Source organism: Ascidia mentula, chromosome 4, assembly GCF_947561715.1.
Source record: "Ascidia mentula chromosome 4, kaAscMent1.1, whole genome shotgun sequence".
Taxonomy (NCBI): Eukaryota; Metazoa; Chordata; class Ascidiacea; order Phlebobranchia; family Ascidiidae; genus Ascidia; species Ascidia mentula.
Genome location: NC_138569.1, coordinates 6794257 through 6822172, shown reverse-complemented (window position 1 = coordinate 6822172; position 27916 = coordinate 6794257). Strand labels below are relative to the sequence as shown.

General features: G+C 38.1%; 6 protein-coding genes across 8 annotated transcripts; 4 read left to right on the top strand and 2 right to left on the bottom strand.

Moving 5' to 3' along the window:
• The first annotated feature begins 123 nt into the window (after positions 1 to 123).
• On the top strand, positions 124 to 6075 carry LOC145898494 (transcription termination factor 2-like). Of its 2 annotated transcripts, XM_082986966.1 has the most exons (17): positions 124 to 1343; positions 1409 to 1498; positions 1648 to 1797; positions 1863 to 2010; positions 2144 to 2219; positions 2374 to 2480; positions 2546 to 2611; positions 2678 to 2809; positions 3038 to 3200; positions 3342 to 3441; positions 3743 to 3885; positions 4131 to 4252; positions 4313 to 4433; positions 4829 to 5006; positions 5245 to 5349; positions 5405 to 5497; positions 5719 to 6075. In XM_082986966.1, the coding sequence occupies exons 1-17, from the start codon at positions 225 to 227 to the stop codon at positions 5830 to 5832; spliced, it is 3027 nt and encodes a 1008-aa protein (XP_082843092.1). In that variant the 5' UTR covers positions 124 to 224; the 3' UTR covers positions 5833 to 6075. The 2 variants fall into 2 exon arrangements, with proteins under 2 accessions (XP_082843092.1, XP_082843091.1); XM_082986965.1 differs by having other exon boundaries at positions 4131 to 4433.
• Positions 6076 to 6438: 363 nt separating this feature from the next.
• On the top strand, positions 6439 to 14571 carry LOC145897034 (integrator complex subunit 7-like). The gene is made up of 22 exons (XM_082985191.1): positions 6439 to 6569; positions 6766 to 6895; positions 7244 to 7390; positions 7824 to 8008; positions 8322 to 8392; positions 8462 to 8590; positions 8724 to 8858; positions 9178 to 9283; positions 9387 to 9610; positions 9698 to 9858; positions 9924 to 10032; positions 10130 to 10267; positions 10596 to 10820; positions 11192 to 11398; positions 11701 to 11804; positions 11878 to 11937; positions 12273 to 12354; positions 12410 to 12496; positions 12568 to 12666; positions 13008 to 13253; positions 13511 to 13601; positions 13772 to 14571. Exons 1-22 carry the CDS (start codon positions 6518 to 6520, stop codon positions 13933 to 13935), a joined length of 2952 nt encoding a protein of 983 aa, XP_082841317.1. The 5' UTR covers positions 6439 to 6517; the 3' UTR covers positions 13936 to 14571.
• A 519-nt stretch (positions 14572 to 15090) lies between these two features.
• LOC145897563 (ribonuclease Oy-like) lies at positions 15091 to 18192 on the bottom strand. Its single transcript, XM_082985906.1, has 8 exons — positions 18023 to 18192; positions 17740 to 17804; positions 17601 to 17673; positions 17472 to 17539; positions 16989 to 17102; positions 16862 to 16907; positions 16729 to 16800; positions 15091 to 16404 (listed from the first exon to the last, which is right to left on the bottom strand). Exons 1-8 carry the CDS (start codon positions 18167 to 18169, stop codon positions 16207 to 16209), a joined length of 783 nt encoding a protein of 260 aa, XP_082842032.1. The 5' UTR covers positions 18170 to 18192; the 3' UTR covers positions 15091 to 16206.
• A 4-nt stretch (positions 18193 to 18196) lies between these two features.
• Positions 18197 to 19981, bottom strand: LOC145897562 (uncharacterized). The gene has a single exon (XM_082985905.1). The coding sequence runs from the start codon at positions 19916 to 19918 to the stop codon at positions 18947 to 18949; it is 972 nt and encodes a 323-aa protein (XP_082842031.1). The 5' UTR covers positions 19919 to 19981; the 3' UTR covers positions 18197 to 18946.
• A 1583-nt stretch (positions 19982 to 21564) lies between these two features.
• Positions 21565 to 27916, top strand: LOC145898825 (claudin-19-like). 2 transcript variants are annotated; one of them, XM_082987454.1, is made up of 4 exons: positions 21565 to 21874; positions 25898 to 26059; positions 26980 to 27110; positions 27441 to 27916. In XM_082987454.1, the coding sequence occupies exons 1-4, from the start codon at positions 21649 to 21651 to the stop codon at positions 27570 to 27572; spliced, it is 651 nt and encodes a 216-aa protein (XP_082843580.1). In that variant the 5' UTR covers positions 21565 to 21648; the 3' UTR covers positions 27573 to 27916. The 2 variants fall into 2 exon arrangements, with proteins under 2 accessions (XP_082843580.1, XP_082843581.1); XM_082987455.1 differs by lacking the exon at positions 26980 to 27110 and adding an exon at positions 26806 to 26936.
• Positions 23786 to 25771, top strand: LOC145899736 (claudin-19-like). The gene is made up of 2 exons (XM_082988640.1): positions 23786 to 24011; positions 25557 to 25771. Exons 1-2 carry the CDS (start codon positions 23786 to 23788, stop codon positions 25769 to 25771), a joined length of 441 nt encoding a protein of 146 aa, XP_082844766.1.

Here is a 27916-nt window from a genome sequence, read left to right as displayed (position 1 = left end):
ATAACATCGCCCTGCTTCATTGCGTTTTCGAAAATATAGGTGGCATGCTTTTTCAGAAAATGTTGTTTTATGGATTGGAAATGTGTTGGTTTTCAGCGTATTTTCGTTTTATAGGAGAAATTTGCCATTACTGCTTGTTACTAATTGCAGATTTGTTTATATAGCCTACATACGGATATACGTGATTTACGTTTTATCCGTTCAATTGGTTCTGGTGGTTTATCATGGCGTTTGATGGCGTCATTTCATCTTACGACCAAAAACGCAGAAGTGGCCTAATTAAGGAAACACATTCTGGTAAATTGTACTATTTTGCCAAAATCAGCGTTTCGGATCCAACGCTTGTGCTAGATCCGAAGACGCCGGTCTGTTTCGACCTTCACAGGACTACTGCCGGGGATCCTGTTGCAGTCCGGGTGCGACCTGCAGTTAAAGTTGAAAAACCTGAAACAGTGCCTATCGCCGATGAACGTGTATTGGTATCTGTTGTTTGGTTTAGTAAAGAGAAAAAGTATGGGTTTGTGCGAGACACTAGAAATCCAACAATGGATGCATTTCTGCATTTGTCCACACTGCTACAATGTGGAATTATTGAGGTTCATCCAGGGCAACTTCTGAAAGTTCGACTAGAAGCAACCAAGCAAAAATCTTTTAATGCAGTTGATGTAGTGCTTGTGAAAGGACCAACCGTTAAGAAAGAATTTGTTCATCCTAAAATCAATGACAAATTGAGTGGTGAACAACCTGCTTCCTCCTATCAACAACACAAACCAATTCCTATCCATGCACACAAGCCAAATCCATCCAGATTATTGCTAAACATATCAAACCAACCTAGTAACAAGACCAATTCTGTGAACAATGATCTTTCAACAATTCCAACCTTGCCTGCCACTCCAAAAAAGTTACTTAAACCCAGTATTAAGCAGCATTTCTCCCCAATGAACGTTGGCACGTCACAACCAAAACAGGAAGTTGTAAGTTTTATGACCAAAGAGCAACAGGAAATACAGAAACTCATAACACAAAAACAGAGTTTGCTTCGAACGTTGGACTTGGCAAAGTTGCCTGATGGGGGCAAAAGAATTAAAGATCAAATAGCTACCTTGCAGCTAAACCTCCGATCAATGAGCATTCAAGCACCGATTAAAGCAGAGAATCCTGTACTAATACAAAATGCTGGCAATTACAGGACTACAAACCAAACAGAAGTGGTTGATTTGACGTCAGATATACATTATGGTATATCTGCATATGGAAAGCAAGTGCAAGATGAGTTTCCGAGCACCGGCGAGTTTTATGGTGGCCGAATGACGACCAACAGGTTAAACTTGGTCAGGAAGGTATAAGCTATGCAATTACCTATCATGCAACTGGTGGTTAACATTATATTATTGATAAATGTTAGGCAACTGTCGATGCAATAGAAACTCTGCATTCATCGCTTCATACTTGTCCACCACATGAAACAGAGTTGACAGACCCAGATGGATTACAGGTAATTTCCAAGGATTTTGTCATATTATGTATACTAGGTCCAGTAAAACATTTGCTGATACATTTCTAAAGTCTTTGGAATGCTCTTTGAATGTTTTATTGACGGATGCCACAAATGGCAATTTGGCTCTGTGTTATTGCTTTGTATAGGTGAAACTAATGACCCATCAGCGGCAGGCTTTGGCTTGGATGGTCTGGAGAGAAAAACAATCGGTCTCCGGTGGAATTCTTGCTGATGATATGGGTCTGGGCAAAACTCTCACCATGATTTCACTCATTTTAAAACAAAAACAAAGCCAGGTGGTGGTTTTGCTGTTTCAAATTAAACCTGCCTGCAAGTTAGGACTAAACCATTAACGTTGTAGGTTCAAGAAAGGACGAAACTTGAAGATTTATCTAAAAAACTGGACTCCTGTCAGATATCAGAGGTTAAAAAACCTGTTCAAAAAGTTAAAATTGAAAAAATTAAGAAAGAAAATATTTCTGATGACACCGAAGACAAAGAAGAATCTCGTGAGTGCATGATTGTTTTTGAAAACGTTGGTATCACTGATGGTAAAATGAGTTGTATTATAACAGAAATTAAGTTGTCAAAAGCAAGTCATACTTTTAAAACAACATTAACACTTTCTATGTTTTGTGGCAGTTCCTGAATGTGACTCAACACTTATAATTGCTCCTGCCTCTCTTATATATCACTGGGAAGCTGAAATAAAACACAGGTACACCTATGCGCAAAAATGTAATATTATATATTTAAATATTTTTTTTTTGTATGAAGTGTATTAATTTTTTTATTACAAAACCATATGTTGTGCAATCAATTGTAAAGGAATATTTGTTCAGAATTGTTTGTGGCAATATTATTTTGATCAGGTGCCGTAAAAGATTGTTGAGCATTCACCTGTACCATGGCAATGGACGCGAAAAGGACCCACAAGTTCTTTCAACATTTGATGTTGTCATTACGACTTATGATTTAGGTTAGGTTAGCACCATTTGTTTTGTTTTTTATGCTGGTGGTTTTTAATTGAACTCCTTACTACAGTGAGAAGATGCTATTCAAAGTCAAAGGCATCTGAAGAGAAGGGAAAGAAACCAGTTAAAGGCAATGGTGAGTAGTTGTTGCTGCAACCGCATGCCATTTTTATTCAGTGTTTAATACTGCCTTGGACTCCAGTTGAGGATGTGCTGTTTCGACTCAAGTTCAGAAGAATCATTCTCGATGAATCTCATCAGATTCGCAACTACAAAAGCCAAACGTCTATATCTGCATGTGCATTGAGTGCAACCTCAAGATGGGCTATGTCAGGTAAATGCAATAACATGGTTAACACCATGTACAAATTTTCCCACGAGGAAAACAATGGTGAATATAACAGAGAAACCAAGCAATTACATTCCTATGTAGTTAGGGTTGGAATGTGTGACCTGGTGCAAAATCAATACTTACAGGGCACAAAAAATGTTATCAATCATAACAGTTATATATTTATGTTTTACTTGAAGCAAAAAAAAATAACAATTATTAATGTAACAGGAACACCTGTACAAAATCAAGAGGCGGACATGTATGCCATGATTAAGTTTCTGCACTGCCAACCTTTCGATGAATACAAACTGTGGAAGCATCAGGTGGACAACAAGACACAGAAAGGCGCACAGCGGATGAAGACGCTTGTCTCGTGTTTTGTGCTACGGAGGTTGGTTACTTTATGTTCCACTCATTTGTTCTTTTTTGTTGTTGTTCAATCGTTATTTATACATCAGTGGCTTTGTTTAGGTCTATTTGTCAGGCTTGTTTAGATTGTCATATACCTAATTGTTTGCACTCCGCTATGCAGGGAAAAGAGCCAGAAAGGACGTGATGGAAAACCATTGGTACCTCTGCCAACCAGAAACTTTACAACACACAAACTCCAGCTCAACTCAATTGAACAAGAGGTTTAGACAATATTCTTCTACGTTTTGTGGATTTTGAAACTTTGGAAATTTTCAATAATATTTACATTTTACAAAAAGAATACTTTTGCAATTTTATGTGCTGTGACAAGAATCTATTGCAGCTTGCCAGATTCACTAATACCTACTTGCATTTGTTGAAGAAAAAGCAGATTTTGTACCTAATACTAAGGGTATTTCTTTTTTTAGCACTGAGTAGACATTGCAGGCATTGGTATACTGTATTCCTTTTAAGGATGCAAAAAAAATCTGTAAATTCAGAATTGTACTTTGTTATTTTTAGGTTTATAACAAGCTGAAAACTGACTCCCAATCTGCCTTCAGCAAGTATGAAAAGTGGAAAAAAATGAAGGAAAGAGGTGGTTCAATGGAAAACTCTTCACAGCCTAAAATGACTGCAACTACACTCATAGTGATGCTACTTAGGTTTGGACACTTTTAGTTTTGGACAATGCTGAGTGACTTAAGTACAATGAAGTATTTTAAAAGTACCCAAATATTGTTATGTACGTTTTGCAATCATGTGCACCAAGATCATTCTAATAAATGCAAATTAATTTTTTATGCAGTTCCACAATTCACAGAGATTCTTTAAACTAACTAAACTACACGACAGGCAGATACATCCACCACAAACCAGGGTTCCAAATAGTCAATATATACATTCATAGATTGAGGCAGTGTTGTGGACACTTACATCTGCTTCAGAAGTCATTTGATCCTGAGATCCTTGAGAAAGAAAAGCAAGATGTTGCAGTGGAAGATCTCTTCCAATCTCTCTCTATCGGTGAAAGTAAGATTCTCAACATGTCCTACATTTTCGAGCTAACACTTATTAAATATGTTTTCAAAGGCTCAAAGGAGAATTCTTCAGCATTAGAAGAACTCGTTCCAACGGAGAAGGCCAAATATTTTAAGATAACAGCACAGAGCACGAAAATAAAGTTCGTGCTTGATAGACTAAAGAAAATGCAGTAAGTTGGTCATCTCTAATCTACCCAGAAAATGTTTTGTAAATGTTAGTTTGGCAGTGAGAATGTGCATTATAAAGCAAGAATGGATCCAGAAATTTTCTGTGGATGGGTTACTATACAAAACTCACTGTGACGCATTAAAAGCGATTTTTGTTGCTGGACACGTAGATCGCGATGATTGAACCAGCCAAAGCACGCTGGTGATGAACTAAAATCAACGTTAAGAGAACCCAAATAATTATTTTATTATATTCACTTTAGTGTTATAACATATGGGGAACTCCCCATTTGCCCCTCCACGTTGTAAAGTATGATTCTATGAATGCATAGTATTAATTGTTTTCTGGCTGATGCTGAGGTTCCAAATGTTGTGGTGATAAATCCTTCGATTTTAGGGCAGAGAGACCAAATGACAAGTGCGTGGTTATCAGCCAATGGACGAGTATGCTGTACATTCTCACACACCATCTCAACGAGGCCAACTTTTCACACGCTATTATTGAAGGGAGTGTTTCTGCACAGAAACGCATGGAATTGGTGGAAACTTTCAACAGCAACCCCAAGAAAATTAAGGTGTCGGTAAACTGTTATTTGTAAGATGAAATTCCTGTTGCTGCCAGGCATATTGCAATTAAGAATGTAAAAAAAAAAAAAAAAAAATATTCATGATGAAGTCTCGCCGCATGTCAGACGAAACGTCGTAAGAATACAGTACGTTTATGCCAGAAGATCAGTACATTCTTAATTGTTAGTTGTAAGTGACCTCTGAATAACCTTGCAGTCTTTTCATTGAATATGATTATTGTAACAGGTAATGTTAATATCGCTTCAAGCTGGTGGCGTTGGATTAAACTTGGTTGGGGGCAATCATCTTTTCATGCTGGACATGCATTGGAATCCAGCCCTGGAAAAACAGGTGGGCAGCGTGATGCAACCACAATTGATTTAAATTAATGTTCTTCTTTTGTAAGGCATTTGACCGCATCTACCGCGTTGGACAAAAGAAGGAAGTTTTCGTTCACAAATTTATGATGGAAAACACGGTGGAAGAGCAAATCTTACAGGTAATTGGGCTGTGCTTAGGCGCTGTGTAAAAACCAAAGCATTCGCCTGAATGTGTTACTTGGCATGGATTGTTTTTTGCGTCACTTAATTATCGTTAAAAATACAACTAACGTGGCTTTGCCGCTGATGGTCAGTCAGAGTCTAAATCCGTTTAATCTTAACAAAATTTCTATCCCGTTTCTCCCAGTTAAACAAAATATTTTCTTTTTTCATTGAATAGCTGCAGGAACGAAAACTCTCAATAGCGAAGGCTGTAATGGAAGGAGCTGCCTCTGAAAATAAAGTCAAGCTTACATTGGCCGATATGCGGATGTTGTTCGGATTGCACGATTAGACCGTTTTTTTCCATTCACCCACACTTCATGTTTATGTATTCACTTTACTCACGCTATTCGCATCACACTTCACGTTTGTAGCAATAAAACGTTTTTACTTTATGAAATCCACCTAACCAGCAACACTTCTTTCGCGTGACACAAGTTAACGTTCAGTTCAATTTTAAATGTTACTAGAACAACTTTGTGTCCACGCTTCTAGTTTTAGAATACATGTTTTGCTTTTTATTAAAGCATCTTCAGTGCTTATTCAAATTCATGTTTGTATTTATTTCGTTATGATCATGTATGCTTTCGTATTTGCATCGTGTATTCAATAAATTAGTTTATCTTGTCACTGTCAAATATTTTCTGAACTGAAGTAACAAAAATTCAATTTCGCCCAGCTGGGACAGAAGACGTATGTTACCGAGCCAAATGAAAGACACAAGCGCAAATTCAGGCCTATTACCTTGACGCACAAAATGTGGCATAATTTGATCCCGAATTCTGGAGTGAAAAACTGTTGCAGTGAAATGTTTGGGACATAAATTTTGTTTGTCCTGTAGCCATAGATGTCGCTATGCCTGTAGTCGATTTAGGGAAATTCCCTATTGGAGGGCGGCGTTTTAGACAAACGTGAGCAACAAGACATGAGACGAGATAACTAGTGTTACAAACACTTTGTCTACGAGATTATAATCAATGGATGAACATCAACAAGATGCCAACTCTGCTTTAATTGAATTAGATAAAGGTTTATTCATTTAAACGTTACTTTAAAAACTAATAGCTAAATGCAAACTTTAAAAAATTTAAGATGTAAAAACTACAAGACGAATTGCTTCTATAACTCTACCAACCCTACCCATTACATTGACTTGACACAAATTTATCGTAGTTCAGCAGCTTGCATTTTCCCACAAGCATTGTTATCTTTTGTCTGTGTGCAGGTTTGCGAGCCAGCAAAGTTGGTGAACAATGTGAAGCCATTGTGAGATTTCCAAGCTTGTTCACCAGGTTTCCTTTTCCCATTCTAATCAACTCCGCTTTTCTGAAGTTGGCTGACAGTTTCAGGACAGGGTATGAATCATAATATGCTTGTGTATTGCACAAAAGAAACTACCATTGGAATAAACAATAACCAAAATAAAATGGCATGGGTGCCAATAAAACAATAAATGGTATAAATAGTGTCAGACACCTACATGTAAAGGTTGCTTGTTTAAATCATATGCATTAATTTAACATTATCAAGACTTTAGAATTTGATAAATGGTTACATATATACCTGTATAAAAACGCTTATAAAAAAGCGCAGATCTCCCACTGGCGACTTGGATTGGTTTGGGATTAAAGTGTTAAAATTCTTTCAAAAAGTGATAACTAGGACTGGCCTAGATTTCTACTTAATATACCTGTTTTGTGCAGAAACAACTTCATTCGATTATGCATCTTAAGAGTTGCAAGACAAAGTACGAAACATCTTGACAAAATTCTTAGTGTTGAAGAGTTCATGAAACGAATATATATTGTCATTCACTCAAATGATCCTTATGCTAGGGCATTAACTCTAAGGCAAGTATTTACAATGCCAATATATGCCCTTTGATGTCGGGTAGGAGTAGTTTACGACAATTATCTTTTGTGTAGTTAAGGCAGTTAATTGGTTTGCAAAAGTACATGACTGAGGAGGCTGTTAGTTTTGTTTGCCCACGGTTTAGCTTGGACATATTTCTTTCTTTATCTGTACATACGCCTTTGTTTGATCAATCGCCTATTTTTTAATTTGACATAAACCTGAAACATATTTAAACCTAAACTCTTTTTTGAACAAACCCCAGATAATATAGACATTGACCATTACAGACTAATTCCAGTTAAATGTTGTCACTTCCTTAGTGAGATCCTTTGAAATGTAGGGGGCTCTTGTGTTATGAATTCCATAGAAAGCAATGTTACTTCATACAAAAATTTACTGTGTGCACTGTTATTTTCTTGTGAACTTCAGGATGCTGGGAAGTGTTGCATGTATAATAAGTGAAAAGAAAAATGCTCACCACAGCATCCAGCAGGGTCTGGATTCCCACGATCGAGTTGAACAGGATGCCGCTATTTTTGCTACTACTCAATTTGCATCACACTCACAAGAGTTTGCCTCAAACATCTGTAACAAGATTGCGATGATGCTGCAAGGTACCAAGCAATTTGTTGTTCGACATATACCGGTTAGGAAAGTCTGACAATGTAAGGCCCTGGATTAGATATTGTCTTGATACCAGTGACACCAATTTAATGGGTTGTTACGCTGTATGGAACAAAAATGAGTATTTTTAGTAAGCATTTAGCATTTTGTTTCACACCAAGTGTTTATTTTTAAAATTAAAATATATTAAAAAATATAATAAAACATATTGGAAAACTACACCAACTAAAATTTACGGTGTAGTTTTCCAATATGTTTTATGATGCTGGTTTTAAAATATTTATTGACAAAAACTATCAACAGGCTTGTCAACTCCGCTGGAAGTGAAACTTAAGTTAATACCAGTACTGCAACACATGCATTTTGATATCCAGGTATCCATTATTCTTTGCAAGCAGAATAGCATGTTTTGGAAAAGCTCGAGATTTGTTTTTGTAATTTAGGTATCATCAAAAGCTAGGACTATTTTGCATGACTTGCTGCCATCCTATCCTGCCCAAGATTTCATCCTTACTACTTTAAGTACCCTCACCCAGTTGGCTATTCACTCATTGGTTGATATTCCACCCCAGGTTGGTCATCTGAATTGGTGTAAAAAAAATCGAAATTTGTTTAAAATACAATAAAACTTTAAATGATCTTTAAATATCTTCAGAAAGTTGTGTTATTTGAAGCTCATTTTTGGCCATGGAAATTTGTTTCTAGGTAACATTGTTGCTGCAATATCTGAGGTGCGACCCCAGGGAAGCCGTAAAATCAGACTCTCTGCACAACCTCAACTTGTTGGCACATAAAGCTCCCCATCTTTGGACTGTGCAGAACAGTACTTCACTATGTGAGGTGTGTGCAGCAACAAATGTATTCTTGTGTTGTCATTATATACACCTGATGAACAAGAGGAACTTGCAAAAACTCGTGTTTTCAGGAAAATAAAATAAAAACAGTGCCAAGACAAGAAACGTACAGTTCAGTGTCACAAGACTGATACAGCTTATTGTATAGTTTAATGTAATGCATACTTAATATATTCTTGTATTTTGTAAATATTCACTCAATTTCCCATATGATTACATTGCTCTCAATGATTTTTTTTGTGCAAATTCATTTACCCATCCTAAGGATAAAAGCATGTTGTAATGGTTGAAATGTGATTTTCAAGGCATTCAAGTTTTCAACACTCTCCAAGTCATTGAAACGGGAGATTTTGCACGTTTTGTGCACTCTCACTGCTGCAGACGGTTTAGTTCAAGTCGATCTAAAGGAAGGTCAGTATGTGTTGTGTACTCAAATCGTAACCTTTTATAACATTGCAACAATAACCGTACAAACTGTATCAATATAGTTCTTTTCCCTTGGATTTGTATGTAGAAAGCCCAATAGTTGAGCTCTGTCGTCAGTACTGTTTCGATTTTGACGTCATCCAAGCAGCTTTGGCGACTAAACTGTTCTCATCGTTGAGTAAGCACGCCAAGTACATCAGCTCGTCTCACCAGAAACACTTAAACGAAGATGCAGCGGTCGCCGCAGAAACTCTTCTTCCATTGTTGGCTTCGTCGTGCGAAAATTCCTCCATCGATCAAAAGGCGCTCAAGGTGAATGTCGTTTTGAACGTGGCATTAATTTTGGCAGTTACACCTGAAGTAACTTCAAAATGAGTCTTATAACGCCATTTTTGGTAGATCGTGTTGCCTGGATTGAAGCAGTTGAGCAAAGTGTCATCGAATGTGGACGCCCGTCTGATGAAACTCCTACTTTCGTTCATGGTAAACGAAGATGTTGAACTGTACAGCAATACCTGCGTCATGTTGTTACAAGCCACAGCAGATATCGGCTTCTCAAGGTACCTCCAAAACACAAGAAAAATCGTTTTTTGAATGATTATGAATTTTGATGTTGTGTTCACAGTAACAAAATGGGAGTAATGTCGTCGTTTCGAAAACAACTTCATGAACTATTCGATAATGCTGTCAACTCCGACACAGCAGAAGACGATGAAAACATGCCCCAAGTTGCGGTAAAACTACACTTCAATTAACTTAGCGTTACATATAAAAAGCGCACTAACTGAAGGTTTAGCATTGTAGTAATGAGATATTTGTGTTTCGTCGTAGTCTTTGCTGGCGGTTCTTTTGTTCATGACACATTGGGAGGAAGGGACGGCAATCGACAGAAACTTTCAGGACAAACTTCTTGCATCTCCTCTCAACCACTGGATATTCTATCGCATTGCCAGACAGGCATCTAGGATGGTAACAATCTGTTTTTCATCATCGAAAATGTGGAAATAGTTTTAATATTGTAAGCTTCGCAAACTAAACATAACGGTTATAGACTTATTAGCATTTTTGCACATTTTTGACAAAAATGTATAAAATTAAATTCTTAAAAATGTCAATTTATTAAGGGTGAAATTTTTTTTCCATTTAATACCCTTTGCCGACTGTCAGCTTGACGCTTGCTTTACTGCAAATTACGCATGCTTGTCTGGAATTTGTTGCACTGCGTTCTGTTGTCTAAAGCATAAAATAAAATATTTTTCGTTGTTAATTTCACATTTTAAAATCGCACGTCTTTCAGGGTCAGCACACGGTTGCGAATCGCTTGTTTTCGACCATCGTCAACTCGGTCGCCTCAGAGCAGCATTATTTCTGGCTAGCAGCTCTCAGCGATTTGTCGCACGCCGAATCTGTCGTGTCCACTTGCGCTCGACGGGCGGCTGCTGCTGCTGCTGAACAGACGCAAAACATCAGTGAAATTAATCAAGCTATTCACCATTACCACAAGGCCGAAACCAGTTTTATGGTCAGTCTGCTATTTTTTCGCATTTAAATGGGTTTGGTTAAACGGACGACATTAGAGTTAGACTGATTACTTATTAATTGTGTGTAAAGAACTTGTCATATCTTATTTTCCTGGCCAAGGAATCCATTTTACCAGCATTATCGGCGGATTAGTCGTCTTTTCTTTCGAAGATTCGTTCAATAGCTGTTAAATCTTTCGTCAGTTGCTTCAAAGTCTTTGCTTAAAAGCTTAACGAAAAAGTTGGTCAATAAATAACCAGAATGTTTCGTGCAAGTTTGACATCAACTGTTGTAAATAGAAAGTTGATATTAAAAGCCCACAAGCAGACGTTAAAATTAAGTGTTAAATTTAAACCAATATGTATACCAAAGGCCGCAGTCACTCCAAACCACAACTTGGTATTTCAATGTGAATACGTCCGCTTGCGCCGCGAGTCCTTGCAAGCTCACGCCCAGTTGATAAGTGCGTGTTCACTCATCCGTACATGTCCGCCTCCTGCCATCTCAAGTATGACCGGAAGTCCCGGAACTTCGAGTGACGTCATAGAAAACTCCAACGGCGGAATTCTCATTTCTCAAGTTAGTTGTGTATTGAAACGGCAAATTGCGTCGTAACTTGTATAGATCGGGGTTTACTAAACTCTAAACTTCGAACACGCAGTTTTAGGTAATGGCTACACTGGTTTCATTATCGATTACCCGTATATATCACGTATAGAATTTGTCATGTTTATAACCTGGTAATGAAACTAAATTCTTACGATAATCGTTCAGTTTAACGTTGATTCGAACGGTTGTTATTATTGAACTACAATGTTGCAATCAAAAAGAGCCATGTGTGGTTATTGGTGAGCATTACATATTTCAACCAAAATTTGCAGATGCGTTCCTGCGCCGAGTGGTTCATTGCAGTCGATAAAAGCTACAGCGAATTACACATGAGGTCGTTCGACTCCGATCCCAGAACTCTGTCCATCATAGAAATGTAAGCACTTTAATTCAATCGCTTGCGATCGTGTGGAAAGTTCCAGTTGAACATGAATCCATACCTTTTATAGATTGCAACAATCGTGTTCGATCATGGCGCACGCTATCGACCTCCTCATACTTTCCCGAAGGTATAAAGTTGCTTTATGTTGTGCTCACACATTGTCCGTGCGATATTTTGACCACAAGTATTCAGTGTTTCTATGGCGAAACATTTTTGTTTCGAAAATACATTGCTTTGTTTCTTTCCCCGAAACGCAGGCAAAGCATACCAGCCATTTGCTTCCGCGTAAAAAACAGCAGAAACGGCAGTTTTTATATTGAAATGAAACATGTTGTTTTGTCCAATTTAACTTCCATTTTTGGGTTAAACTTCGATTAAAAAGTGTAAAGAAAGAGTGCACAAGAGCTAGTTTATAAAAAGTTTCTGTGAGCCACGATCTCTAACCTGTGTTATTTACTTCAGTAACAGTCAACTTGCAGCGATGAGAAAGAATTCCAACTTTGACGGTGCCGAGGAAAGCGCGGACGATGATCATTACACAAGAGTGAGTGACTTTGCGTCATCCGCCTTCATCTCATTGACCCTAACCGTTTTCTTAGGCAATGAAAAAGAACTTTGGTCGAGTGATGGCAAAATTGGAGCATGCGGTTAATTCGGATAACCTCACGCAACCTCTTTCACACACAGTGAGCCGTGAAACTTTGTGATGACAGCGTGTTGTAGTAATTCGTATCTACCTGATTGCTTTGTGTTCCAGCATACGGAATGCCTGATCGCTTGTTCGTCGCTTCTCCTTTCAACTCCTCACTCCCTGCCACGATATTTCTTCCAGAGCTTACAGACCACAAACATAAAGGTAATCGCTTGGGTCTCATTTCAAACACAAATGTCGCGAAAAATTCATGAAAACCAGCGCAGTGAAAAGTTATAAAATAGACCACCTGTTCGCGTTGGTTGGCGGAAACAATCTCAGTTTTTGGGCTTTGCTAGACATACGAGTTTGGCGCATTTAAACAGGGGCACAGCAGTCTGTTTGGTAATTGGTGTTGTTAGTGAGGAAATAAATTGTACCACATTATATAAAGATAGCAAAACAATGCGTACTACATCAAAAAAATACAACAATTAAATCTGCAAAGAGTAGTTATAACATACAATTCTACATAAGATATTAAAAAAACATTTTCTTTTCCCAAGCTTGCAATCTCTCCGAGTCAGCGCGGAAGCAACGATCCGGTTACTGTGGAGATTAACCAGAGGCTGGCGCTCAAGGTCGAGGGAGTCGTTCAGCACAGCTCGGCTACGTCACAAGATGATGACGTAACGGGGAAAGCCCGCGACGACGAGGGTAAAGGTCAACGTTGCACTTTCCGTGAAGTAAGCCGCGTCAAGCTGTCTGTGTCAAGGGCTAGGCAAGGTCAACCAAAAGTTACGAACACCAAGGTATTGAAGCCAGGGCTGCACTTATGAATACTTGAAACAGAAGTGGTTTTATTTATTTTTTTTTATTTTAACTTTTGGAAAAATAATTTATATAAAAAAACCTGCTTTAAATGTTAATTGTGCTCCAGGTGTCGCTTTTGTGAAAACTACCTATTTTGATGCTCTATAGCTCTTCTAATTATAAAGTACAAATGAGACGTAATACAGGCTCTCCTGGTGATAAATGAAACTAATTTTTGCTTCGTTTGTGGTTGTAGTTGCCAACGTCAGAGAGCGACATCGACCAAATCGTGGAACCGCACAATGATTATTTCAGTACACAGTTTGTGATGAACTTTCCACTCACAGGTAACATTCCGCTTCAAGAGGGAGACAGATTACATAACCGAAAAATTTGTGTCGCAGGTGCCAAGACAATACTTACTAGAGAGGCTGATTTTTTCCACTTTAAGGAACTAGTTTTAGAAAGTTGTAACTAAAAAGTATTATCTATCACCATGTAACCATTTTTTGTACAGGGTTGTATACCATGACTGTGGAGGCCAGTGTAAAAGATAGCGACGGCGTGTGGTGGGAAACAGGACCAAAAGAAAATATTCTGATAAAGGCTTATGACGACAGTGCCCGAATTCAGCAACAAGCTTCACAGATTGCTGCGAGATCAAATCAACCAAGACCTTGAATAGTTCGGGAATAAATTCAATTTCGGCATCGAAATGCATCGTTCTTATTTTTTGGTCTAGGCAGATGTAACCTTTCTTGTATGTTTGTCAATATTACACCTTTAAAACATAGTACAATTGTGTTTGCACTGGCGCCACGATTGGAAAGTTTCCAAAAACATAGCTCAGCTATACTTGAAAGTTACTGATTGAGGCTACTTAATGGTAATTATATTCAAAATAATATTGCTGTAGGCAGGCAATTTGTGGCAAACATTTTATAATTGGTCAAATTTAGTGATATTTTGCAATCCAAAGTCGCGCTACTGTCAAAACATTTGCTGCGTATTTTTTGCCGTTTTATGTACTGGTCGTTGTAGCGAAAAAGGACTAACAGCAGGCCCCATTAGGGGGTGGGGGGCACCCGGGCCCCTGACCGCGTAAAACTCCCACGAACATCACTATTTGCTTTAAAACTAAGGGATTTTTATCTCCAACGGCGGAATCCTTATCTCTCGAGTTAGTTGTGTATTGAAACGGCAAATTGCGTCGTAACTTGTATAGATCTGGGTTTACTAAACTCTAAACTTCGAACACGCAGTTGAATGGTAATGGCTACACTGGCTTCATTATCGATTACCCGTATATATCACGTATAGAATTTGTCATGTTTATAGGATAACCTGTGGTAATGCAACTAAATTCTGACGATAATCGTTCAGTCAATAAAGGTTGATTCGGACGGTTGTTATTTTTTACCTAATGTTGCAACCGAAAAGAGCCATGTGTGGTTATTGGAGAGCATTACATATTTCAACAAAAATTTGCAGATGCGTTCCTGCGCCGAATGGTTCATGGCAGTCGAAAAAAGCTACAGCGAATTACACATGAGGTCATTCGACTCCGATCCCAGAACTCTGTCCATTATAGAAATCTGCGTATTTTTTGCCGTTCTATGTAAACACTCAATGTTCAAATTTATTAACCATGTTTTTTTGCTTTGCATGGTTACTTTTTTATTTTGCCAACTCAAACTTGGTTGACTTAAAAATACCCACCAACTTTTCGTGCATGAACTCAACATGATGCTTAGTTCAAAAAAATGCTATGTAAAGTTTCATAATTTGTTGCATCAATAATAACCACCCAAGACACCAAAGATATGCTTCGGACTTTTTATTCAATCCAAGAAATGAATTTAGTTTTTTGGGGTCAATATAAATATCACAACGAACAATAAGCCGATGTTAACAAGACATGAATCCATGCCAAATTCGTCCTTGAACCATGTTTGGTTATTATGTACATTTGACGCAATTGTTTTTAGTAACCGACGAAGTATCGATAGTGCACAACAAACACAAGAATAAACCAGTGAAATCTGTCGCCACACCACCAACAAACACAGCATTTAACCAAGGTTACCTGTTATATGCAATATACAGACACAAAGATTGCACGACAATATTGATAACAAGACAACTTACAAATGTAAAGTAGATTTGAAATTCATCAACACGATTCAAAGTCAAACAGAAACGAAAACTCGTTTTGGCGCAGTTTTCACGATGCAATGGCTGCATTGGATGGTTTGCATTAAATCTTTAACGAGAATGCAATGAGCAAATTTTGGACCAGCCCTCGGTGTAATTGCCAGTTGGCTTTGTGTACAGTCAGATGGTATTTAGGAATAATGAATCCAACTTCCTTTTAATTTTGATACGGCGTCAATGCGTTGGATCATGGATTGTGACGAAATTAGAAACTTTGGACTTTGTTTGCGTTTTGAACAGAGTGGTGCGTTGCGACTTGCAAAGCCAACACTTGACAGCAACAAAACGGGAAAAGGGTTTGATTTTACAGCATTGTGGGGCATAGAATAAAACGCAGCAATACCAGACTATGAAACGCTGTAGTAGGGTGAACAGTGATTACTCACAATACAGTACAAACATTCGTTTCGGTTTACGGTGAATGAAGGGAAAAAGTAACGGGGATGGCAAGAACTACGTTCAAAATAAATTAACCGACTGAGGAAAAAAAAATTATCGCTAATTTGTATTGTAAATACTTTAACGTTCCAAAAAAACTTAATGACTTTGAAAATGTAAAGAAACCCGACAATGTAATACAGTTAGGCAAACAATATAAAGCGAATGTCGCAAATAAGTACGTTGCATCTCACAGTATAACAACGCAAGCAAATTTCGCATATGGTCGATTTGTGACAAAACACAAAAGCATCCTGAGACCAACTTGCACAATTTTGCTCAAGGGAAACACTGACGAGTTTAAACATTATATTGCAAGGGAAGATATTGCACTGGTAGAGATTCATCACAGTCTTCGAAGGTGGGGTTGTATGGGGTTCGGTCCCAAGCGGGTACGAATACAAGAGGCCTTGCACGGTGATTGCGCATACAATCGATGGGGGTAAAATGTTTGTCCAGACAAACTTCAACTTGTATGATCGCCTGCTTGCTCCTGTCCTGTTGGCAGAATGTTTTGTGTAGAATTAAGTTTCAAGATTTAAATGTAGAGGAATAGAGATTTTATGTTTTAATGCAAAAACACAGCAACGCATAAGGAGGTGTCCAACGAGTCCGTAGTTATGGTGAGATGGCAAGCAAACTTTACGAAGTTGTTTAGATTCTAGATTTTTTATGGGGGGACTATATTTATACCAGGTTTTACATTCCAGTAAGGTTGCATGCCGAAATTGGTGGAAAAGCAACACTTTTATTACTGTCGGTTGTTTAACAACAGTTGCTATTGAATATTTTAAGTAAGCATTCCAGTATCAGATATTATACCTCAGAAAAGATGCACTGTGTTCTCATCCTTGTTCCAATAGCAGAATGAAAGGCATTCCTGAAATCACTAAGCTGTAAAACATACAGAAATAATTATTTAAACATCAACGTTCCAATCTCATTCCACACATACCTTATATGTGTTGGTAGATGGTACAATGCCCTGCCCAGCTAGAATTCTGTAACAAAAGGACCATAAACCAAAGTTGCTATATAAGGGATCGGGTAAGGGTAAACTGCTGAAGAGCAGATCAACTTACGATTTGTAATCAAACACTTTGTTCAGTTTCAGTGCCTGGGAAAAATATTTGTACTCCGTGTCCAATGAGGGGAGAGACATAGCACAAGTTCCATGCTTGACCCATTCATGTTTCCTGAAATATACAAAAACTTTCTTAACTTTAGGTTTGCATGCTTGGCAACCCGAGCATTGCAGCCTAGCTGGATCAGCCACTTTTTCCTGACAATCTAGATACAATAGCTGTGATCGCCAAGCAAGGACCTATGTAGTGGGGCCATCCTGCCAAGGCATGAAATATTATTGCGCTTTCTTCAGTTTTTCACATATATTTTTAAAATTGACTCAGTTGAGTTTTTATTTTTTGGAATACGTTTACTCCCTTCTTTCATGGCATCCAAGGTTTTACATTTTAGGTATTTTGATGAACAGATATGAACTTTATGAAGTTAATTTACTATTTGTATTGATTAAGTGAAAATAAACCCAACATTATTCAACTCACCAAAAACTGCACTTCGATTCTTCGGCAATCAAGTTCGGCCAATAAGCCATCAGTTCATCCTCAATTCCCTAAAAAGAGTGAATTAGAAATTCACCAGTCAGTGAACATAAAAGTACACTGCACACTCACTGCCACTTCACTTTCACGAAAGGGGTATGAATTGTTGCAGTAGAAAGGTCCTTCACCACTAAATTGACTTGGCCTACATACATATTTGTTTGCAGGTTTGACTTTGGGTATTGTAAACACAAATAAACAATAAACTTACCATATACCATGAATAGTCCAGGTTTTTACTGGTTTTTCCAAGCGACAGGTTTCTCTTCCTGTGTTCTAAATGAAAAAGATGAATTCGGAATGATTGCTTGGTGTTATAAACAAAACCATAAATTTGCTGCAATTAGTGCAATAAATTTTTAATGATAGCAAGTCCACATAAATTCAACAACATACTTCAAACTATGATTACATTCCTTTACTGCCATGCAGATGTGTTATAAATTTAAATTCGACATACAATGTGCTGAAGTGATTGAAATATACAAACTTACATTGATATCAACACAGGATGCCTGTGGCCATTGTTGGGTGAATACCAGGAAATCCCACTGACTTTTTTTTTGTTGCACAATGACAAATATGCAAATAAGCAGAAGCAAAAATAAAACTTGCACAAGTGTTTTTGCATGTGATTTCATTGTGTTTTAAACAGGAACAGGCCTATGCTGCAAAACACAAGTCAGCGTTAAATATACGGGCACTGACAAAACCACTATCATAAACAGAAAGGTGCAAGAATACAAAAAATGGCAAAGATTTTAGATGCATTGTTTAAGTAAGTGTGAGGAATGTTTAAAGGGTGCAACTTTTAACTTGAATTTAGGGAGTCTTGGCAACTTGGCAGGGTTACTAGCACACACCTTGTACAATGAACTTTTGTGATAAAAATGACTTCAACAACAATGAATGTCGCATATAATGTACCAGAAAAAACATATGTGTGGTTGCCAAAATCTAGATTTGACAAATCATAACATCAACCTTTTGTTGAAAAATTTGTTGAAAATTTGTTTACAATAAACATGTTTGTTAGATATCCTCAGGAATATAATATCTCCCAAATTGCAACCGTTCATAAACACACCATTTGAAATGAGTTTTGAAAATAGCTTGTATGAAGATCTTTATGCGTGCATTCATTTACCAAACAAACCAGGCTGATGAAACGTAACCGCCAAAATAGTATAAAAATCAAAATGCTACCAACTAGAAAAGATAAATTTCACTACAACAAACTACACAAAGCAAAGAATAAAACAAGCCCCTCTTGTGGCCACAAGAGATATCGCTTTGCCTAAAACCAACTCTTGCTCACATCAGTGTTCGTAATGTATAGTGTAAGCACCATCCAACTGTAGACTTCATCTTGGCAAGGGTTTTACAGTGGTTCCAGATATATATGCTACAAAATTAACTCATATATCTTCTGTGTAGTCCATGTCATGATTGTTATCACCTAATGTGTGGTCATCAGTTAGCTCTGCATACGAGCTTGGCGCGCTGCTGAGTCCATCACCTTGCAAGTCCTCACTAATACTTGTCTGGCTTGCACTATGAAAATCTCCCTCGTAGTCCACGTTGCCCATGTGTTCCTGCATCAACAGACTGTCAAGATTTTTTTCAATGTCTTTGTCACTGGGAAAGTGTCTTCTATCAAATTCCCCACTTAAATCAGGTGTGTTGTCTTTGAAGCTTTTTAAGCTGTCTCCAAGTGGAGTGGAGTTTGTTATGGTGCAACAGAGTTTAAACAGCTTTTCATACATTTGGACAAAGGTAACACAGGATATGGCTTGCACAGTAGACCTACGAGCCTCATCTTCAACAAAGGCCTGAAGTAAGTATCTGGGAAATTCTGGACACAACTGTGAAAGTGCATCGGTGGCTTTCATTTTCGAAATTAAGCCAGACTCATAACTGTTGGAATATTGCTGAAAAATTAGTTTTGCTGTTTCGATTTGTGATTCATTCGGAGAGTTGTTTTGTTGGGGTTTGTTTGATATTTTAGACTGCAGTAACTGTCCAATCACAGGCAATGCCCCACTTTCAGATTCTTGTATGTTCAGTCTTTTGAGTAACTCGGACCTTGATTCGGAATTTAAGTTGCTATTCGCTTCTACTGTAAACACAGCATTGGTGTAGTCTAGATCGAAAAAAGTTAGAAACTCTTGGACAAGCTCTATGCAGGTTTGTCCAGATGGGGTTTGGGACCTGAAGTTTAGAAGCCTCCTGTTTGCTTTCTTGGAAGAATCGTCATGTTGGTCTTGTGATTCCAGAGCCAAAAATACCCCGGCACGAAGTTCAGCTTTAATTTTTCCCAAAACGCCATTTTTTTCCAAAGTTTGAAGCAATAAGTCCCTTAACTCAGTGTCTTCGTCGTTCACAGACATTTTGACAACTTTCGTGTTTTACAAAATTAATTTCCCATCAAACTTTTCTTTTTTCCTTTTAAAACTAGCTGCAACGTAAATTATCAAAAGTTCCGTACTCCTTTTTCATAACATAGTTGCTATAGATACTTTTTGGCATATATAACGTAGTTAAACATTCCATATGTCCTTTAAAAACTGTACATTATTTAAAATTAGCGGCAGTAAATCAACAATGAAAACAGCCGGCAGCTTTTAAAACAAATTAAACAAGCTTTGTACTGTCCACTAGCGGCGATAAAGCGCACAGCATAAAAAACATAAGCTGGACGCTGGCGACATCGGTCTAGGCGTCCGACCCAGTTCTATATTAAGGCTCTGCTAGTCTATAGGCTTTTTTTGTCAAGTGGCTCGAAAATACGCATACATTGTAAAGGGTAAAAACAACAATGAGCAAGCTCCTCAATCAACTTTCGAAGTCGTGGTTTTGAGGAAATGACCTTTAAATTTAAAGAAAACTACCAAGACATTGCTAACCGTTTGACCTCCTTAACCTGAACTTACGTCATAAGTCATTTAGGTGGCCTGGATTTGCGACCGGTCCTAAGGCATGTGCCTTGTTTTCCCAATAGTTAATTTGGCACTGGCCTGTTCCATATATATCAAAACGAAACCCTAATCAGGATTCTTGCCCAGGACATCCTGAGGTAAATGATATTAAAAAACAAATGCAAACAAGCGTATATAAAAAAAGCAACAACAATTGTCAAAATGTTATGAAACAGGCTAATTCTAAATGTTTGGCAAACTGTTTAGAAGAGGGTTTAATGGTTAATATAATTCCATTCCTTTTGAGTAGCCTACATCAGCGCAACGAAAAAGAAAGTGAATGGGTTGGCACTATTACGACTTTGTACAGTGATGTCGAATAGCAAAAAGCAATATGATAATGTGTTGTTAACAGCAGATTAAATGTATCACGTGATGGTGGTTAACATTCAATTGGATGTTTCTCAAATGACAACTATGAAATCCGAACATTCGGGAAAGACGCAGCCATAATCCCGTCTCAATGCCTAAATAAGGCAATGTCTATTTTTGACAACCAAAGGCGCCTACGTAAAATTGCAACGTTAATACTCTCACGAGAGGGGGTTAATGATTAAACTTTAATTTTCCTTTTAGTTTGTCGTTTACATCACAGATCCAGTTCTCCCGCGCGCGTCCTACTAATATTTGCTCCACAGCAATTCAACACGAAACGACGGTTAATGTGTAACCAGTGACTGTGTATCCCGCCATCGTATAAGAAAGACACAGCAGTTCGAAAGCGCACAAGACAAAGCAAATGGAGACGAGACCGTGTTTTTACAAATGTAAAAGGTGACAGAAACGGATATTGTAGAGTGATCGTATTAAAAACAGTTGAAAGAAAATATTTTATTAGTATCTCGCAGCGGAACAACATATTTTAAAATAGAAAAATGTGATATAATTCGCAAACGCTTGTGAAAAATAACAAGTAAACCTGTCAGCCCTGTGAAGTTTTTCTTTGCGCAGTTTATTCAGTGAAATAAGTCCTCTATGAAGATTTCATAAAGATAGTTATTAGTAACTGATCTAGTATCTTTCAAATCTGCTACTTTATTTGTCTTTCACAGAAATTTGACAAGTGAAACTGCACTCGTTATTTAGCCTTTTACAAGTTACCTTGAATTTTTGAAACCTTTCATCAAGCGACTTCGAACGTCATGGCCAACTCATGCCCTAGCATCGGATTAGCACTTGCCATCATTGCCACGGTGGGGATTATTTACACGCTGGCTTCGAAGGAATGGAAGAAAAATTCGCAAGTTGCTTCAGCCAGCGTCAATTACGGAATCTACTCGTACGAGGGCCTTTGGGTGAGATGTACGAGTCCAGTTCCCGGCCAGTTTCAATGCGACAACTACGATACCTCCTTCATCAACTTACCTGGTAAGTTGTAACGTTTCGGTAGCGAATTTAGTGTGTTTATCACATGGCCATGAAAAGAGCCGAGAAGTTTATTGCCTCAACCACTAAAAAAACAAGAAAATTACGTGGGTGTCACATTTTAAACCAGCAAACAAGATATTATGTGGCTTGCTGTCGCTGTGTTTCGCTTCTTTTAAAAGGCAATAATTTTTAAAACATAATTGACAAATTTAAAAAGTGCAATATAATATCGTTCGTGACTTGGTTCTTTTTATGTATCGTGTGATAACAGTGAAAACCATTTTTGTTTCACTGCATGCTCATCGTAAATTGGAAAAGTTTGTATTGTTAAATATTATTCTGATAACAATATTTTTTCCGCCAGCATCTCGTGTGGCAATAATTTTTTATTCTTGGCTTTACAAATGTTATATTCTGTTAAAGTTTTAATATTGTTTTGACACGATCTTTTTTAAGAAAATCGTAAAAAAATGAATAAAGTAGATAACGGGTGAGTTGTTGAATTTTAACATAAATCCATTTCTAACCAATAACAATTTTTTTTTCATTTCCAACAGACGGGTATGTATGTATGTACCATTTTGGATTTAATTTGTACCATTTTGTATTTCAAATAAAATTAATGATTATTATTCTTATGCAGTATGATGTAAGAGTATAGGTTAATATGATTATACAATCGTGTCACACAAATATGTGTGTTACATCTTGTAGTAAAAAATGCCTTCCCAGCACGACAGGAACTTGTTTCGTAATATGGCGACATCCATGTTTGCATTCGCTGACGTGACCAGGTTTCCCGCCCACCTCGTGCTTTACACGATGACGTAATGTCAACTGACTAACAGACTTCGTTCACTAAACCGTGAATCACAACTGCGCACAGGGGTCGCTTCTCGCAACTGTAAAATTGTGATGGATCTGTTTATCGTCGCTGGCGATCAGACATATAAAAATGTGGCATTTTTCCCAGGCCACAAAGGAACTTTCTGGGGTTGTCGATTGTTTTATCGAAAACGCTCCGCTCGTTTCCATAGATGTGGGCAGTTATTTGATGAAGTCTTTCAAAAGGTGTAACTCATAATGACATAATTCAAAATAAAAGAACTACTCACTTCTTTACATATAATTACATATAGCTATGGGCATGGGTTTAAAATAGACACAAAAAAGGCAAGTAGGTCTATAGGATGAACCAGTCATTTTCCAATATCGCGTATTTACGCATATTCTCGGTTAGCAACTCAAACAAACATTGCACCATTGTTAACAATTCACAAAAAATCTCTCAAATTTAATTATCCCCCGCGCATACGCAATGTTTGTCGTTTTTTTGTTATCGGTTTCCGACAAAAAGGACTGCTATTTGCTCATGTAGGTGCGAACCATGTTTACCTTGCTTTTATGTTCACAATTTTTTCTCCATTCCCGATTTCAAAAAGATCTCTATAAAACCGAACGTTTTGGGTGGCGTTTTACCCCAAGCTCTCTTTATATTAAAGTCTTCGGTTGCCTAAATTCGTGTTCGAGTTACTGAAATTGTGATGTTGCCATTTCAGTTAGTCGGTTGACAGATTTCGTGTGAAAAATATAGATGGGATGTTATTTTGTCAAGATCTTTTCTTGAGCTTATTTATTAACGTAATTATTGTATATTTATTTGAAAATGAGAGTTTTTGTGCAAGTAACAGTTTATTTCACGGCTTTTAGGAACTTAAATAAGGGATAACGATATTATAACACTGGGGCCTATATATTGTTAGGAGTTGCCCTTGGTGCGGTGTAGAGTTAATTCTTAAATCTTACAATTAAATATCAACCCATGACGCAGTCTTTCCTCCACAGAGCATACATCTAACATCATTTTTAACATTTTTAAATTATTGTTTAACCTATCACTGAAAAGCTAAAATGTCGAATGCACCAAGAATGCTTGGTTTCGTGTTGGTGGCGTTTGCCACTATCGGCTGTCTGGTGACAACCATTTACAGAGAGTGGCGTAGAAACAGCTTCCAGTCCTCACAGGCCAATTTTAACGGTCTCTACTCCGTTGAGGGTCTGTGGGTGCGTTGCGCATCCCCGTTCCCTGGCCAGTTGCAATGCGACGAGTACGACACAGCGCTCATTGGAATTCCAAGTGAGTTGGTTCTTAGCTTTTTCATTACATGTATCGTTGTCAAAGTAAAACACAATTAGCGAAGTTTTAAGCGACTATAAGATAGTAACAATGACAAAACCACAACAAGCTCACTTCTGTTGAGCAAAGTGTTTCGCAAATCAAATTGGCGAATTGTGGGCCCAAATACACTGTAACATAATACTGGCGCAAACGCTCCAGCAATGGATTAGACCACACATAATTTATACCACTTATGTTGACGAAAAACGAAACACAGCTTTGTTGTGCGAATATTTTCCCCTGACCAACTTGAGACCCTACATGGAATTTCTGGTGCAACGCCGTGATTAACCAACGCGCAATCGGTTTCTCCCGCACCCGCGCTGGGTTCTGGATCTTGTCAGATCTTGACAAGGCGCTATCGAACATTTTAAAACAGTTCCCCACCCGCCTTTCGTCCACTGTTTCTAAAAAAGTTGATGCACACTGGTGTATGTGATCAATTTCATACAGCTCGTTGGTGACTGTATAAAACGAATAGAAATTCAGCTAAGTTGACTGCAGTTGCACAGAAAAAGAGATTAACATTGTAAACGATTAACAAGTTAAAATCAGTGGTATCTCGGATTTAGAATGGACAAAAGATTCATTGGTTTTTTGTGTTCTGCCTTTGCAATGGTTGGCTTGTTGTTCACAACGCTTAGTGACGACTGGCGTCATTCGGCACCGCAAGCCCTTCCGGCTGCTTTTCAGACCCAACGGATAATGGAGGGTCCATGGAGGCGCTGTAACAGCAACTACCAGTCGGCCAATTGTGACGCATACAATGTCCCATTCTTTGGTTTGCCCGGTGTGTTAATTGTGTTTATGTTCATATTTAAAAAAATGCTATTGTTTAACTTCATTCAAAAAATATACAGCGTTTGTGCTCGCTTTAAAAAACGTAAGAAAAGTTTTTTTAGATGTAGGAGTTTCCAACGTAAGAATTCTCAAATGCATGGAATTTTTTTTTTGGTCCACCAAACTACGTCTATGCCATAGCCAGTTACAGTGACTCAGTGTCACCAGATAAATACAAAGAACCTTTAGAATGAAATATTCTGTTGGAATGACGCAAGTCGGTCGAACAAACAAATGCCTATGATTTAAATCTGGACGATCAAACTTACGCTGACTGTTAAATTCAGGACTAATATTTACCGTGCACGGCCCACGCGGTGTTTTCAATTTAAAGTTTGCTTTGCTGCCCATGAAAAATGGCCGTCGAACCCATCGGCGCCCCCGCGCTCTTTGTTGAAACTCCGATAGTTCCTTTATCGCGGTTGGTTAACCATTAACTGGGGCGACAGTTCGCCTTTTGCCGCCCGTTTTGAAAGGGCACCTGGCACTGATAGGCTTATTTTTGAAAATGCATATCGCCTGTGAAACGAATAGGAACACACATTGTGGCTGTGGCAATCGGATCAACTTTAAACGTAACTACAAACGTTGGTGACAATAGCAATCGTAATTAGACGACAATTTCACAAACCACAGTAACGTGAAATTTTGTATTTCGTTCAGCTCATCTTCAAGCGATGCGAGCCCTCATGGTGCTGTCCTGCATATTTGGCTTTCTCGCCACCATCATCACCATCTTCGGACTCCCGTGTATCAGCACAACCACCGAGTCTCAAAAGATTACCGCTTGTCGCATCTCGGGCCTCCTGGCGTTTTTGGCAGGTAGCCGTGGCGGCCAACAACCAAAACCGGATCTTCGCAGGATTTACAGGTTTTAGGTTTGGACGAAGACGCCGCGGAGCGAAGCGCGAAGCAATGACACTTTTATAAAAAAAAACTGAAGGCCGAAAGTTGCAAACAAATTCTAACCGAGTTCCATTTGTTTTCTCTTCGCCAACCTGCAGCCGAGCTGACAGTACAGAGAGCGATGATGTGTATCGCCGCCATCTTGGCAGTGGCTGCTCTGGTCGCCGGCACTGTAAGTCTCAATTGCGTGAAAGTCATGGAAGGAAGCAATGGCAAGGTTTGGTCGGGCAGAAGCGGTGGCATTATGATGATATTGGCAGGTAAATGTGTGCGGACTGGTCCAGTTGACTACCGCAATTTCTTGGGTTGCATAAAGTTTGACATGTCAATGCTAAACCCATTATGTCGTCAGAATGCTGACTTTGCTGTATCGTTGAAAAAACACTGCGTTAAAAATATTTTAAAGCAGAGGTGGTCGTTTAATTACAAGTAGACACTTTTCCGTTTTGTACATGTGTTTTCATTCGGCGTGCTGTGGCTGTCAGGTTGACTTGCTCCATTTGTGTTTGTAATGAGTTTGGAATGTTGCAATGAAACGTATCAATTCAGTAATTTGTGACTTTTCAAGAGTTAAACAATGGCGTATTCAAAATGCTGCTTTAATTGCACATCCATGAATTGTGCCAATGAATTATCTTTTGTGTTTGAATTTGATGCAAATTTTCGATTTCAGTTTTAAGTTTGTGTATGTGACGCATGCAATTTCTTTTGGCTTTTTCATGTTATTAATCAAATGGTTTAATATTGTTTTTGTTAAAGAGTGCTTTGCAACAAAACTACTGCATTTTTTTATCGCAATTGCTATTGCTTTTTGTATCACTCCAATCAAAACAGAAGATAGAGTTATTGACTTTAACTTTGTTACATTTTAAAAGTACACCTAAATATTTTTGTTGAGTAAAACTATCATATATATAATGAGTCTAATTAACTAATTTGCTTGCAACTGGTGTGTTACCTAATTCTGAATGCAATGACCAATCACATGCCTGCGTGTGTCAATTAGGTGCACTCTGCCTCTCGGCCGTCTCCTGGTACGCCGCGCAAGTTATCTACGAGTTTTTTGACCCCCTGCAGCAAAACGACTCCTTCAAATATGAATTTGGTGCCGCCCTTTATGTGGGCTGGATTTCATCGGTATGAAAACAACTTATTTACCTTCTCCGTCTTCTTCCCACAGGTATTCTGACCATGGCTAGCGTTTCTTGGTACGCAGCCGGTGTCATTCAGGAATTTTATTACCAGCAGGCCACCAATTCCAATTTCCTTTACGAGTTTGGCGCTGGGTTGTATGTAGGCTGGGTCGCTTCTGTAAGTTGTGTGCTCGCGCAAGCGGGTTTGTCCAATAAGCGTGCCTGTTAATTCGAGCGGTTTGTGCATGGTTTTGTATTTAATGCATTAATGTTACAACTAAGGTTGTTATGGCAAAAAATAAGAAACCACAAAGATATTTATAAAATAAAGCAACTTGATATGCATGCTGAGACAGACTGGTAAAAGGTCTACAAGTTAAGAATTAATTTTCATTACTTTGGATTTTCGTTATTTGTTACCCAAAATATTCTGCATTTGTTTAAATTTATCACTGCATGATGTAATTGGATCCAGTAAAAATGTCTAAAAAACAACTAATGCTTGCAGGGTTTGGCTATACTCGCCGGAATTCTGCTGGCCTGCTGCACTTGTGGCCAAGGTGAAGAATCGGACTCATACAACTACACCTACAAGCCACCACAAAAATCAGCAAACCCAAACCGCACCGAATACGTGTGAGGTTAATGGAACATGGCTGAAGAGAGATTGTTTTGTGCTTCTTTGTGTTTGGAACTGTTGAGCGAAATTTGTACATCATTTTTGAAATACTACTATCATTATTATTGATGCTGTGTTTGAAAATTTGTAAACTGCATTGACGCATCACAAAAATCCACTGCACGCTTTTATCATTCTTTTATTTGAATAGCTGCACTCCAAAAGTTAAATGCTTATCAGAAAGACAATTTTGCAATTCCAATATAATTCTGTATTTCATTGATAACTTATTTAAAATTAAAAAATGGTGTTGCAATAACTTAACGTGTGCTAGTTTGGCGCTACAAGCACTGCAGTTCTTTACT

Excerpts from the sequence above, each read along its gene's own strand:
- LOC145897034 (XM_082985191.1), top strand. The coding sequence starts at position 6,518 with ATGGATGAACATCAACAAGATGCCAACTCTGCTTTAATTGAATTAGAT. Across the intron at positions 10,033-10,129 it reads AAAACATGCCCCAAGTTGCG|TCTTTGCTGGCGGTTCTTTT; the intron begins GTAAAACTACAC and ends GTTTCGTCGTAG. Across the intron at positions 11,399-11,700 it reads GCGGAATTCTCATTTCTCAA|ATGCGTTCCTGCGCCGAGTG; the intron begins GTTAGTTGTGTA and ends CAAAATTTGCAG.
- LOC145898825 (XM_082987454.1), top strand. The coding sequence starts at position 21,649 with ATGGCCAACTCATGCCCTAGCATCGGATTAGCACTTGCCATCATTGCC. Across the intron at positions 26,060-26,979 it reads CATTATGATGATATTGGCAG|GTATTCTGACCATGGCTAGC; the intron begins GTAAATGTGTGC and ends TTCTTCCCACAG. Across the intron at positions 27,111-27,440 it reads ATGTAGGCTGGGTCGCTTCT|GGTTTGGCTATACTCGCCGG; the intron begins GTAAGTTGTGTG and ends TAATGCTTGCAG.
- LOC145898494 (XM_082986965.1), top strand. The coding sequence starts at position 225 with ATGGCGTTTGATGGCGTCATTTCATCTTACGACCAAAAACGCAGAAGT. Across the intron at positions 2,810-3,037 it reads CTCAAGATGGGCTATGTCAG|GAACACCTGTACAAAATCAA; the intron begins GTAAATGCAATA and ends TTAATGTAACAG. Across the intron at positions 5,007-5,244 it reads GCAACCCCAAGAAAATTAAG|GTAATGTTAATATCGCTTCA; the intron begins GTGTCGGTAAAC and ends TTATTGTAACAG.
- LOC145899736 (XM_082988640.1), top strand. The coding sequence starts at position 23,786 with ATGTCGAATGCACCAAGAATGCTTGGTTTCGTGTTGGTGGCGTTTGCC. Across the intron at positions 24,012-25,556 it reads AGCGCTCATTGGAATTCCAA|CTCATCTTCAAGCGATGCGA; the intron begins GTGAGTTGGTTC and ends TATTTCGTTCAG.
- LOC145897563 (XM_082985906.1), bottom strand. The coding sequence starts at position 18,169 with ATGAAATCACATGCAAAAACACTTGTGCAAGTTTTATTTTTGCTTCTG. Across the intron at positions 17,674-17,739 it reads TGGACTATTCATGGTATATG|GCCAAGTCAATTTAGTGGTG; the intron begins GTAAGTTTATTG and ends ATATGTATGTAG. Across the intron at positions 17,103-17,471 it reads GAATCGAAGTGCAGTTTTTG|GAAACATGAATGGGTCAAGC; the intron begins GTGAGTTGAATA and ends TGTATATTTCAG.
- LOC145897562 (XM_082985905.1), bottom strand. The coding sequence starts at position 19,918 with ATGTCTGTGAACGACGAAGACACTGAGTTAAGGGACTTATTGCTTCAA.